General features: G+C 36.5%; 1 protein-coding gene and 1 long non-coding RNA gene across 2 annotated transcripts; both read left to right on the top strand.

The window, feature by feature from the left end:
* The first annotated feature begins 540 nt into the window (after positions 1 to 540).
* On the top strand, positions 541 to 5,099 carry LOC115923795 (neurogenic locus notch homolog protein 3-like). The gene is made up of 4 exons (XM_030985119.1): positions 541 to 709; positions 2,107 to 2,220; positions 3,902 to 4,006; positions 4,978 to 5,099. The coding sequence occupies exons 1-4, from the start codon at positions 640 to 642 to the stop codon at positions 5,097 to 5,099; spliced, it is 411 nt and encodes a 136-aa protein (XP_030840979.1). The 5' UTR covers positions 541 to 639.
* A 147-nt stretch (positions 5,100 to 5,246) lies between these two features.
* LOC115923513 lies at positions 5,247 to 12,141 on the top strand. Its single transcript, XR_004063940.1, has 6 exons — positions 5,247 to 5,379; positions 6,351 to 6,476; positions 7,447 to 7,572; positions 7,933 to 8,058; positions 10,361 to 10,414; positions 11,290 to 12,141. It is a non-coding gene; the product is annotated as an uncharacterized LOC115923513 (long non-coding RNA).
* Positions 12,142 to 13,867: the final 1,726 nt, after the last annotated feature.

The following is a 13,867-nucleotide window of genomic DNA, read 5'->3' on the forward strand; positions in this document are numbered from 1 at the left end:
TAAAACCTTATAAGCCTATTACATATTTGAATTTTATATTTTCACTCCGGCTCAAAGTGACCCCTCAAGTCCGCCATCCAGAACATGCCTTTTCATATTTCTCTCACAATTATCTTCTTCTTTTTGTTTAATCTTAGTTCCTTTGTAACAGGTAAATTAGAAACAAAATCAGGATCAATACATTTATCGAAAGTGATTTATATACAAGTCAGTACCATTGATCAGTGATCATACTCTGCGAAAGATTCAAAAACAAAACAAGCATAACATAATATGAAACGTGCTGACAATGGGAACCGACGTTTCAAACTTACAAGAACTTAAAAAAAAATATGAACAAATATTAACTATTTCTACAGCTGTACTTTCTTTGACATTTACACTTAAGGAAAATGTGTTTAATATGAACAATCGATAAGTTAACAATTAACGAAAGACAATACATATGCACTATCAACGTTTCGATCCGAACTCAAATGTTGCCTCAGCTGCTAAACAATGAGACAAAATTACCTTAAAAATGTATAAATACCAAGGCACCACTTAGCAGAAAACAAGTCGTCTTCGTCTCTTTCAGAACAGACATAGACCTTGCATTTGATATTCTCATATCATCGTAAGAAAGAAGACTTGACCGTCATGGATTCTCGTCTCGTACTTTGCTTGGTCGTCATTGGACTCGTTTCTCATCAAGTCTCCGCTCAAAGGGGTAAGTGTTCTTATTTAATTCATAAATGTAGACATCACTTTCAGGAGACGAAGCTATGGTATTGTGCCGGAGAGTGGGAGACACTAATAAGTGTCAGTAGTAGCAGCATTATTAGTGGCGTTTCTCAAATGTTCGATGCACAATAGTATTCACGTGTTTCATATTAAGCACAGATTTGTATATATTTCATGGCCTTGGTTCGTCTAAGATCTAATTTTGACAATTAAAATGATTTTGTCCAAAGGATTTTTGTATAGGTTACTTACTACCCTTTAAAGAAGTATTTTTGCGCATATTATTTATATACAAAATATCCCCACTAGTTTAAAAACGGGAAAAATACGTACATACATAATGGCTTAAACATAGTTATCTATCTCGTGTTTTCAAAGATAACTCTCTTAGTATTATTTGTGTGGAAACTAATAACCGCTGTTTATGCTTGTAATTATCATTTTTATCATTTTGTTGTCGTGTTCCATATGAAGCACATAGTGTGGTACGGTATGTCACTGAATCAGCTCCCGTAGGATTTTTGTGCCAAAGTTGAATTTTTTTTTTTTGCATTTCTGGATTCATTGGGATCCAAGCTATTAGAAATTAATGGGGTTCAAATTTTCCCGACGACACCAAATTTCCCTATTGTACGTTATATAAACCATTTTGGCGCCCAATAGGGACCCCCAGGAAATGAAGGAGGGGTCTGAAAATTTGAACCCCATCATTTTTGGCCAATTGGAACCCTTTTGAAGCCAAAACAGCAACAACAAAAAAACAACTTTGGCACAAAAATCCTACGGGATTACACACCATACCCCACTAACAGATATGTACAGATTCCATGGCCTTGGTTCGTGTAAGGTCTAATTTTGAAAATTTAAATAATTTGGTTCAAAGGATTTTTGTATGGATTGGTGACAAAATTAATTTAATTGAAATCTACTTTTGTCAACTTTATGATGCTTAAAATACAGCCTGGAATTTGTTATAGGTTACTTACTACCACTTAAAAAAGTATTTTTGCACATATTATTTATATACAAAATATTCCCACTAGTTTAAAAGCGGGAAAAATACGAGCATATGCACCGAATCTTAACAAATGAAATAATTGCTTAAACATATCTATCTCTTGTTTTTAAAGATAATTATCTTAATATTATTTTTGTGGAAATTAATAATCGCTATTTATGTTCGTAATTATTGTTTCTTTGCGTTTTGTCTAAGATAATCTTTACCTAATATAATTTTTCTTAAACTTTTAAAGATTCAACCAATTCATAAATTCCTACATTTTCCGTGTTATTGTATGTATGTATGTATTGTATTCTTTTTGATTGCATGATAATTTTTGTTAAAGGCAAGTGGTGAATAAATTTAATTTTATTAATTTTCAGGGTCGTGCGAAGGGTGCTGTGACTGCGGCTTCATGGGTGGCTATAATTGCTATTGCGATAATTATTGCCAGACAGCCGGTGATTGTTGCTCAGACTACGCAACACACTGTGCCGGTAAGTATTTGGGCAATTAAATCTCTAAAGGCCTTAATAGATCAACTATTTTTTTTATAATTATAGAGAATTCCTAGGACATTGTCTTATAAAAGGTAAATACCAAGTTTTGGTATGGGGTCATGAATTCGGTTCAAATAAATATAATTATTGTAAGCATATGCGATTTTACAACATTCAATGAGCGTTTTCGCGGTGGAAATCGAGTCTAAAGTGAGGAAATTGTAAATAGTAAACTCTTTATGTTGTATAGCTCCCTCTCAAGACTGATATTATTTTAGCTCTAAACCAATGTTACATGACTACAATCGAAAGATTTGCTATTCTGCTATTGTCGTTTGGAAATTATATATCAGAACTGCACAGTAACTGCATATTCTGAGATTGTCATGGTTGCAGCTACCATGGAATGGCCTTGGGCGCTATTTGAAATATTTGAAATTAAACGGGAGCACCGGCAAGTGTTGATAATTCAAACTTCTAGAAAGCAGAAGTGTTTTAAGAGCTACAATTCCCAGTGCTTATAATACATTCACAGGGCATCCAAAGATATCAACATTTCAAAGAATTACTATACATCAAATGTTATGCATTACATTTAACTATGGTCTTTAGCATGGCTACCTCGCTTCTCTCAATTTAAAGCTCGTTAAAGGTAAAGACCAGTATTGGAAACGCCCCAATTTCAAAAAATGAAATGGAAGCTCTCATTACCAATCATGTGAAAGAATATGTTTTGACTAATACATGATGATAAAAAATTTGCCGGAAAACCGCCTACTAATTCATATATTTGGTAAATTTGTTTCTCTCATGGTCTGTGAGAGATATAGGGTAGTCCCATATACATCTTTCTGTGTATAGTGCTTATAACTTTACAAAGAAAGGGCCCAATTTCTTATCATTTTGATGATTCCAGAACCTTGCAGATGCTAGATGCTAGATGATCAACCTTTTCTGATCAATTCCACAACGTTTCTTTCACAATGCAATTGCATGACCATAACTGGTCTTTACCTTTAAATACGAGGCGTAAACTGCCTCAATTTAGGCATGCGCCAACGAGTTGTACGGCTTTTCAAAATGAACAATGACCGATTGATTAATAACAGTGCACACATTGTCATGATAATGACGTATGGGCATTAATTGTATGCTTTCCAAGGTTTAATTAGCGTAGGTAATAGGGACTTTTAGATTTGCACGTCGACAAAGTGGACTACTACGTGTGACGTCCTTTTAAGGCATGTGACATCCATTTATGGTACACGTAGCAGTCCAAAATGTCGACGTGCAAATCTAAAAGTCCCTATAGCGCAAGCAAAATGACGCCTTGTGAAATAATGTTTGGGCTATCTTTGAAATTATGGCATTGTTCGGACAATTCAAAATGTGATTGGCTATAGGGCTGAGTTGAAAGTATGCGAAGGTTGATTTTTGATTGATCGTGTACATGAAAACTGCTGAAATTATATAGTTTGCAGGCGTAAACCCTTGCAGACTAAAGGGTCTACTGCACCTAACATGATCTGTACCCTAGCTGGCTGTCCCTGACACAGCCATAGACTGGCTGTGTTAGGCGCAGCCGAAGGCTTGATATGGAAATGTATTCTAGTGACAAATTAGAGTCTGTGCTTGCTGATATTATGTGCTTAACCTATTAACTTTGGTGTTTCTACAGATCCTTGCGAGTCAACACCCTGTCAGAACGGTGGATTCTGTGACAGTGTTGAGGGAACGTTCACATGTACCTGTCCTTCTGGATATTTTGGGGAGAGATGCCAAGGTAACTTATTCATTTCGTCAAACCTTCAATACATTAGCTCAAAACTGAAAGGTTACACTTATTTGTAGCTAGAACGTTGAAACTGATTAGGCCAGACAGACTCAGATGAAATAACTATGTGTGTGCGTTTGGTGTATAGGACGGTCTGTGTGTTCACGTAGGTAAACGCCAGCAACCGCGGACCACTCCATAGAAAACTACCTCAAACCGCGGACGTACCTGCAATGGGGGACCGTCCACGGTTGCAATACCGGTTCCGCCGTATCAAATTTACGACGTAGGGGGTGTTTGAATATTAGATGTCACAGCGTGTAGGCAACATCGACTGGATCAGTCCGATGTGTATCGCGAAATGTCACAGCGCCCCCTTCTGACTGCGCGGGAGAGGCGCTCGCTACCTGGATCATCCCATAGGAGGTACGTCCGCGGTTTGATGTAGTTTTCTATGGAGTGGTCCGCGGTTGCTGGTGATTACCTACGCACACACACACAAGTACTAAACTTGGTCCACGGTTGACGCCATAACCCTGTATGCATGTGTGTGTGTGGTTATGTTGGTGCGTGTGTGTGTGTGTGTACACATTACAAAAAAAGGGACACTTCATTTTCGGAATGTAACCAAATAATTATAAGGCATACGTCTGAGGAGGAGCATTCGAGCCAGGCACCTCAATGACTTTCGCATCCTGCTGGGCACCTATTTAACACATGGATGAAGAAAAGCAACGTTGTGTTTTTTTTCTCAAGAAAAATATATTGCTCAGGGACAAAAGTGCCATGTATGGTTTGAACCCAAGACCTGTGCATCTTCATTCAAGTGTCTCAACGACTGGAATACCAGTTCTTTGCTTCTAATCGTATATTTTGATATATATCCTAATCTTATTAATATTATCCAAACCTAACACAGGTTTAAGTTAAAATGGAGGAAAGAAAAGTACTTGATACCCTGTTATATATTCCTCATACAGAAAAGGAGAGCGACCCTTGTACTTATAAAACATTTTTACAATTCAAACACGGAATTAATTTCGAAATTACCAAAGAAGGGAAAAAGAGGGGGTCTTCATGCTCAAATCATTCAAGCATTTAGACAAAAATACATGTTCTCCTTAAAAGCATGATCTTAAAGAACACTGTTTATTCTACGTGAAGCAAATCTGTATGGAGTGCCTCAGCGTCTGTTGACTTTTCCTCATTGTTCAGAAAATATAAGAGTGAAAATCTTAATCAACTTTCTTAAATAGGAAACGGGAGCGACCCGTGTAGTTTTGCACCCTGTCTGAACGGTGGGACGTGTTACAGCAATGGAAATTCATCTTCGTGTTTCTGTCCAGACGGATATTATGGAGAGCATTGTGAATACCATCATGGTAAGTTTGCTTCTCAGTCAAGGTTTGACAAATTTAGTATTAAATATTGCTGAAACTGCTCTCTTCAAATTCCGTTTCAACTGGTTTCAATGAAAATTTATCTCACTTTTGAAACAATTTTACAATTCAAACATGAAATTAATATTGAATTTACCAAAGAAGGGAAAAAAGGAGATCCGCAGGCTCAACTCGCCTTAAGATTAAAGTTACTATATCCCATTTGCAGGCCAAAAAAATAAAAATGTTAAACTCCCACGGCATTTGGAAGATGATACTAATTTAGAACTTCCCTGAAAAAAGGGGGCTTGAAAATGTCTTTAAGTGTGAAAATAAAGACTATTTGGTTTCCTTGCATAATCTGAATGATATGACACTGCTAACGTTTGAATTTTACAGATAGGACATACATGACATATTCATAAGTCCTGCAAATTTCTACAGAATTTGATGTTCGCTGCAAAAGGGACATAGTATCTTTAAGACCCCCCAAAAAGCAAATCTGCACAGGAGGCCATAGCGTCTGTTGACTGTTTCCTCATTGCTCAGAAAATATGAGAATGAAAATCTTAATCGACTGTCTTGAATAGGAGAGTATTGTGAATATCATCATGGTAAGTTTGCTCTTCACCCATGGTTTGACAAATTTAGTATTGAATATTGCTGAAACTGTACTCTTCAAATTCCGTTTCAACTGATTTCAAAGAAAATTTATCTTACTTTTGAAACATTTACACAATTCAAACACGAAATTAATTTCGAAATTACCAAAGAAGGGAAAAAGAGGGGATCCTCATGCTAAAATCATCTAAGCATTTAGACAAAAATAAATGTACTCCTTAGAAGCATGAAAGTAACGAACACTGTTTATTCTACTTGAAGCAAATCTGTATGGAGTGCCTCAGCGTCTGTTGACTTTTCCTCATTGTTCAGAAAATATTAGAGTGAAAATCTTAATCAACTTTCTTAAATAGGAAACGGAAGCGACCCGTGTAGTTTTGCACCCTGTCTGAACGGTGGGACGTGTTACAGCAATGGAAATTCATCTTCGTGTATCTGTCCAGACGGATATTATGGAGAGCATTGTGAATACCATCAGGGTAAGTTTGCTTCTCAGTCATGGTTTGACAAAATTAGTATTAAATATTGCTTGAACTGTACTCTTCAAATTCCGTTTTAACTGACTTCGATGAAAATTTATCTCACTTATAAAACAATTTCACAATTCAAACACGAAATTAATTTCAAAATTACCAAAGAAGGGAAAAAGAGGAGATCGTCAGGCTCAACTCGCCTAAACATTAAAGGTACTATGTCCCATTTGCAGGCCAACAAAATAAAAATGTTGAATTCCCACGGCATTTGAAAGATGATATTAATTTAGAACTTCCCTGAAAAAAGGGGGCTTGAAAATGTCTTAAGTGTGAAAATAACGACTATTAGGTTTCCTTGCATAATTTGAATATAAGGACACTGCTAACGTTTGAATTTTACAGATAGGACATACATGACATATTCATAAGTCTTGCAAATTTCAAAAGAATTTTATGTTCTCTGCAAAAGGGATATAGTATCTATAAGACCCCCCAAAAAGCAAATCTGCATAGGAGGCCATAGCGTCTGTTGACTGTTTCCTCATTGCTCAGAAAATGTAAGAATGAAAATCTTGATCAACTGTCTTAAATAGGAGTGTATTGTGAATATTATCATAGTAAGTTTGCTTCTCAGCCATGGTTTCAAAATTTATTATTGAATATTTCTGAAATGGTACTCTTCAAATTCCGTTTCAACTGATTTCGATGAAAATTTATCTCACTTATAAAACATTTTCACAATTCAAACATAAAATTAATTTTGAATTTACCAAAGAAGGGTAAAAGAGGGGATCCTCATGCTCACATCATCTAAGCCTTTAGACAAAAATACATGTACTCCTTAAATGCATGATCTTAACGAACACTGTTTATTCTACTTGAAGCAAATCTGTATGAAGTGCCTCAGCGTCTGTTGACTTTTCCTCATTGCTCAGAAAATATAAGAATGAAAATCTTCATCAACTTTCTTAAATAGGAAACGGAAGCGACCCGTGTAGTTTTGCACCCTGTCTGAACGGTGGGACGTGTTACAGCAATGGAAATTCATCTTCGTGTTTCTGTCCAGACGGATATTATGGAGAGCATTGTGAATACCATCATGGTTAGTTTGCTTCTCTGTCATGGTTTGACAAAATTAGTATTAAATATTGCTTAAACTGTACTCTTCACATTCCATTTAACCGATTTCAATGAAAATTTATCTCACTTTTAGAACATTTTCACAATTCAAACATGAAATCAATTTTGAATTTACCAAAGAAAGGGAAAAAGAGGGGGTCCTCATGCTCAAATCATCTATGCATTTAGACAAAAATACATGTACTCCTTAAATGCATGATCTTAACGAACACTGTTTATTCTACGTGAAGCAAATCTGTATGGAGTGCCTCAGCGTCTGTTGACTTTTCTTCATTGTTCAGAAAATATAAGAGTGAAATTCTTGATCAACTTTCTTAAATAGGAAACGGGAGCGACCCGTGTAGTTTTGCACCCTGTCTGAACGGTGGGACGTGTTACAGCAATGGAAATTCATCTTCGTGTTTCTGTCCAGGCGGATATTATGGAGAGCATTGTGAATACCATCATGGTAAGTTTGCTTCTCAGTCAGTCTCGTTTCAACTGATTTCGATGAAAATTTTTCTCACTTATAAAACACTTTCACAATTCAAACACGAAATTAATTTCGAAACTACCAAGGAATGGAAAAAGAGGAGATCCTCAGGCTCAAATCGCCTAAGCATTTAAGGTACTTTGTCCTATTTGAAAGGTAATACTAATTTATAACTTCCCTGACAAAAGTGGGCTTGAAAATCTCTTTAAGTGAGAAAAGACGACTTTTAGGTTTCCTTGCATAATTTGAATATTAGGACACTGCTAACGTTTGAATTGTGCTGCAAATTTCTAAAGAATTTTATGTTCGCTGCAAAAGGGACATAGTATCTTTAAGACCCCCAAAAAGCAAATCTCCGTTCCAACTGATTTCGATGCCGGTGGGTACTTTGAATTCAGCAGCGTTACGACGCGCACTAACTGCCACATTCCTTGACGGATTTCCTTGGTTTTATCTACACTTGGTGATGCTGCCTCCAGTGTTCCGTCTTTTATAGGTTAACAGGCTATACTTTTGTTAATGGTTTGTGTGCGCTCTATAGGCCACATTTTTCAAGGATTTTGTTCAAATTTTGAACTAAGGTGTATCTTGGCATAACGCCTGTAGATTTTAGTGATGCTGCCTCCAGTGTTCCGTCTTTTATAGGGTCAAAGGTCATATTTTGATAGATAGCTCGTGCGCACTCTAGTGTGGGGTCTAACCGCATCATTTCTTGACGGATTTATTTCCAATTTTCTATGGAGGTGTATCTTGGGATAATCTATACACCTATAACTTTTGGTGATGCCGCCCCCAGTTTTCCGTCTTCTGTAGGGTAAAAGACCATATTTTGGGGGATGGTTTGTGTGCGCTCTATAGGCCGCATTTTCCAAGCGATTGTGTTCAAATTTTAAACGAAGGTGTATCTTGGTGATGGGCGTCAATCCTGGGGGGGGGGGGGACGGTGGGACACGTCCCCCCCCCCCCCACAAATATTCAGGTGGTGAAATGTCCCCCCATGATTTGGGGTTAAAATCTTCTTTTTTTTCTTTTTTTCTTTCTCTCTTTCTCTCTGTGTTGAGATAAATCAAGCCAAATCAGGCGATTAGATTTTATTAATAGAAGCGTCATTAATATTACATTCACATTACCGGAAGTTCAAACATTGGTTTACGATGAAAATCACCAACTAAAAAAAAAATCTAATTAATCCCTTGTATCTTCCAAACCTTATGGCTGATTGTTCAATGGATACGACAAATTCATCTATCTACCACCCACCCCCCCCCCCCCCCCAACCTTGCGTTCTTGTTCATGTTAGTTTAACTTAAGACTGTTTTTTTTTTAATTTGGCAAAAAGTATGCCCCAAATCAAGCCATCTATCCATCAATTTCAACAACAAAGAATCAACTTCTGAGGGGGCTCCCCTCCCCCCTCAGACACCCCCGTCGTTCTACTGTTTTATTTTTAATTTGGCAACAAGAATGCACCAAATTGAGCCATGTATTCATCAATTTATAAAAAAAAAACTTCAATTTCTCAGGGGGGCACATCCCCCACAGATACCCCCTGCGTTCTCGTTCTTGTTAGTTGAACTAAAGACTGTTTTCTTTTTAATTCGGCAAAAAGTATGCACCAAAGCGAGCCATTTAAGCATCAATTTAAAAAAAAAAAATCGTCATCTTCTGAGAGGGCACATCACCTCAGACACCCCCCCCCCCCCCCTGCGTGGCACGCCCATTAGCCCCCCTTACAAAATAACCTGGCGCCGCCCTGTCTGAACTTGTGCCATCCCCCCCCCCCCCTCCCACGGTCTAATTTGGATTTTTTTTTCTTCAAATGTTGTATGGAGGTGTGTCTTAGTACAATCTATGCATCTTTAGTGTTTGGTGATGCTGTCACCTGTGTTCCGTCTGTTATAGGGTCAAAGGTCATATTTTGGTGGCTGTATTTCGTGCGCTCTTACTGCCACATTTCTTGACAAATTTCTTTCAAATTTTCTACAGAGATGCAGTATACTCTAATCTACACACGTTTTCTTTTGCTGTGATGCTGATCCTAGTCGTGACAATGGTCCGAGCCACTAGTCACGATCTATACGTCATCCTTTTGTTTCAGGGAGGGGATAGGGGATCTTTGTCCCTCCTTCGAACATAAAGATGACACAAATTCGCTGCCACTGCCGGGGGATACATTCACAGTGCGGGGGATACATTCACAGTGCGCGGCAATACAGATTGCGATATCTCTAGTTATCTAATACTGTAAGCAATGTTTCTCTACTTTTTTAAATTCCAGCTTGGAACTCAACAACTATCCTATAGTATCTATGCCTATTATGAATTATGAACGGTAAGTTATCTTCTGTCATTTAATAAGAATATGATAACTTTTAGGGTTTAAAAACTCTGTTCCTTTGAATATTTCTGAAGTATGGTCGGAAAACAATTTTTTGTAAGCGTTCCTAGATAAGCGATATTATTGATCATGTCATTATTTTATAAATCAATTTTTAGTAGTAAATTGCACAACTAAAAAATGTCGCAATTTCTCATTCATTTGCACACACATACACGCCCACACGAGTACCAACTCTCTCTTTCTCACTTCCCCCTACCTCTTTTCCCCATAACACCCCAAATCTAAATCTAGTAATCCAAATTTAAAGGTGTAAGTTATTATAATAAAAAACCGACAGATAATACAGTAAACTTTTTTTTTTAAATAGTTAGCATCGAGGAGTAAACCATTTATGATAAAATCACCTGCCAATATCCCCAATATTTTTTTAATTCAAATGTTGATATTGTTTGTTCCCGACCCCTAATTTAAATGTAAAGTGAGAAAGGAAATGTGTCCTTCATTTATAATTCATGTAAATATTTTTTCCTCCAGTCTTTCGAACTTTTTCCAACCTCTTAACTCTAAATTCTTTGCCCCATTCCTACCACATTCTTTCCCTTTCTTCTTCTTCATCATTCTCTCCTTTAGATCTTACATGCATATTTATATTGTCTTGTTTTTATACAGGTGAATATTCCCATTTGCCACATAGGCCTATGCTAACTGGGATTACATTACGCCTTCGTCCTCGTGTTAATATGCTCTATAACAGTAATCGATCATTATGAGATCAAAAATACATAATTTGATTTATATTGCTAATATAAAAAATAAGAAATAACTGATACTTTTAATCCAATTGATTGGATCGAATTCTATTTCAGATAACACAACTGTAGCCTAGAAGCACTATGAGCATTGAAAAATGAGGAGAAAGACCAGACAATAAGGAATCATCTATTCTACTGTGACATGAGAAACATTTGCAGAAAATTCTATTTAATCGATTAAATTTATTTGATATCATTTAAATGAAAAATCAAGTACAAACTAATTCAGAGTACATTATTGGACAGGGCCACTAAAAAAAAAACATGTGCTTGTAAATGAAGCCTTTATCAAGTTAACACATTATTAGATACGTTTCAATTAACAAGAAAACTCCACTCTGAAACATGAAGAAAATAATTATCTAGTGCATAATTATTTTTCGTATATAAAGATCTTGAAATGGTATATAAACGGTTATTATAATGGATTTTTCTTGAGAAAAAAAAATCGCACGATAGGTAGAAAGGCCCTATTATTAAAATTCAAAACGCCTTCCAAGAGAAAAAGAGAGAAGAAAAAAAAGAGGAGACATTTGAGCACTAATTTCATCAACATAAAATATCTAAGAAATGATTCATATCAAAGATATTTTTTATCATATCAGTCACGGTATTTGTATACGTTAATCCAACGCAAACCATCCATAATGAGCATTATAGGAGATAAATGACGTCCATACGTCTTTTAAAAACAACGCACCACTAGCTTCATATGTTTACAATTACTGTGTGTATTTCAGAAAAGCTTACTTTACTTTTGATATTGAAAATGCCACTATCTGAAATTCAAATTCCTAAAAACAAAAATTGAATTTTAATTTTAATTATTTATCTGTCGGAAGTTTCTGTAATGTGTTATGTTACCATTATTATCATTGTAATAAATCAATATTGGTCTTCCCTCAATAAACCAGTTTGCTGTTGTTTGTAATTGTGTCCAGTATGTAGTGTTAAATCAATAAAAACGTTACGTAAAACCCATGTAAATTGTTCATAAGTTCATTTTCCATTTAAAAAGAAAACAAAAATTACTATTTTGGTTCTAAATACATATTAAATCACTACTACTAATAAATAGTCCTAAATAAATGGTTCCGTCCCCTATCGTTCATATATACGTCCCATTAATTAATTAGTCCAATGAAACCTAACCCTAATTCACCCCCAACAAAAAATCTTTCCAAAGTCTTGGTTGTATGTCGAGGTTTTCAACTTATAATGTTGAAAAGGGCCTACCCCCTTCCCCACCCCCAACCAACCCTTCCTAAAAGTTGCTCCCATTAAGCATATGAATCACTACAACGTATGACTTAATCGGATATGAGATGGGGACAGAAAGAGATAGAGGGTGGCGATTGATAAAATATAAAGATATATTGATAGAAAAAGAGGAACAGATACAAAGGTGACAACCCGGCCCCCACTCAGTGTTATTTAGGGTACGCGTATGCTCGTTCCCTCTTTTTGAAAGCACCCCCTATCTGAGTACTGCCAACATTTCCGAACCCCCCTATCGTGGGCTTTTCGCGGACTTTTCCTGCCTTGGAAACCCCCCTAAATACGGAAAAATGCTCAATGTACACCCCTAAATTCGGAATAATTTCTCAGGAGTCCAAAGAGATGAGAGAAAAAAAGAAAAGGTGAAAAGTCAAATACACCCCTTTTTTTTTTTTACAATTCTCGGGCCGGACTTTGTCGCACGAAAAGTACCCCTTTACCAGACATTTTGGTAACACACATGCGGTCATTCCGACCCCGGAGTGGGGGGGGGGGGGGGGGGGGGCGGGGGTGACAATTGATAAAAAATTTGAGATCTGGAGATATACATACAGAGAAAGAGAGAGGAGGGAATTCTTTAAAGGCAGAATGACATTGATAAGGAGATTGAAAGAGAGAGAGAGAGATTCGGAAAGAGGGATTTTAAAGAGTAAGATATGATGAGATCTTACCTTAACTCAATGGAGAGAAAGAAATAATCAAAAGAACTTTGATGAAAAGATAAGAAGAGAATGGGAGAGAAAGAGAGGTTGAAATGTGGAAAATAAAATACTAAATGGTCGAATACAGGTACAATTTCACCTAAGGGACGACACCACCTCTCTGAGTAAAACTTTCCAGTCTTTAAACACTAGCGGGCGAGTCCTTCAATTGAATTCGATCGAAATATACTTTAAAAATATAAGATATGAAAAATATCCCACTTTGCTACCAGACTATAGGGTGGTTACCCGATTATAGGTAAAAACTCTTTTATGTTATAGGGGTAAAAGTTGTCAGTGGCGAGGAACTGTATACAATTCAGAGGAAAATCATAAATATAGTGTATAACGAAAACTATATATTATATCCGGTAGGCGACACCAATCCAATACTGAACTATTGCAGAAAGTTCGGCAAACAGTGCAGTCGCCTACTTCTACGTATTTATATGACTTTGGCTCTGACAATTCTTATTTAGTATATCGAAATTTAAGACAATAAAAAAAAATCAACGTTTGTGGAAACGACACAAAAGTAAAAATAGGTTTTGTTTTGTTTTCGTCAACAAGAATCTATAGCATAAAACATCTCCATATGAAAAGTAAGAACGGATCGAGCTCAAATTCATGCATAATGGTGATGATGATAATGA

The sequence above is a fragment of the Strongylocentrotus purpuratus genome, unplaced genomic scaffold, assembly GCF_000002235.5.
Source record: "Strongylocentrotus purpuratus isolate Spur 01 unplaced genomic scaffold, Spur_5.0 spur5_scaffold_14, whole genome shotgun sequence".
Taxonomy (NCBI): Eukaryota; Metazoa; Echinodermata; class Echinoidea; order Camarodonta; family Strongylocentrotidae; genus Strongylocentrotus; species Strongylocentrotus purpuratus.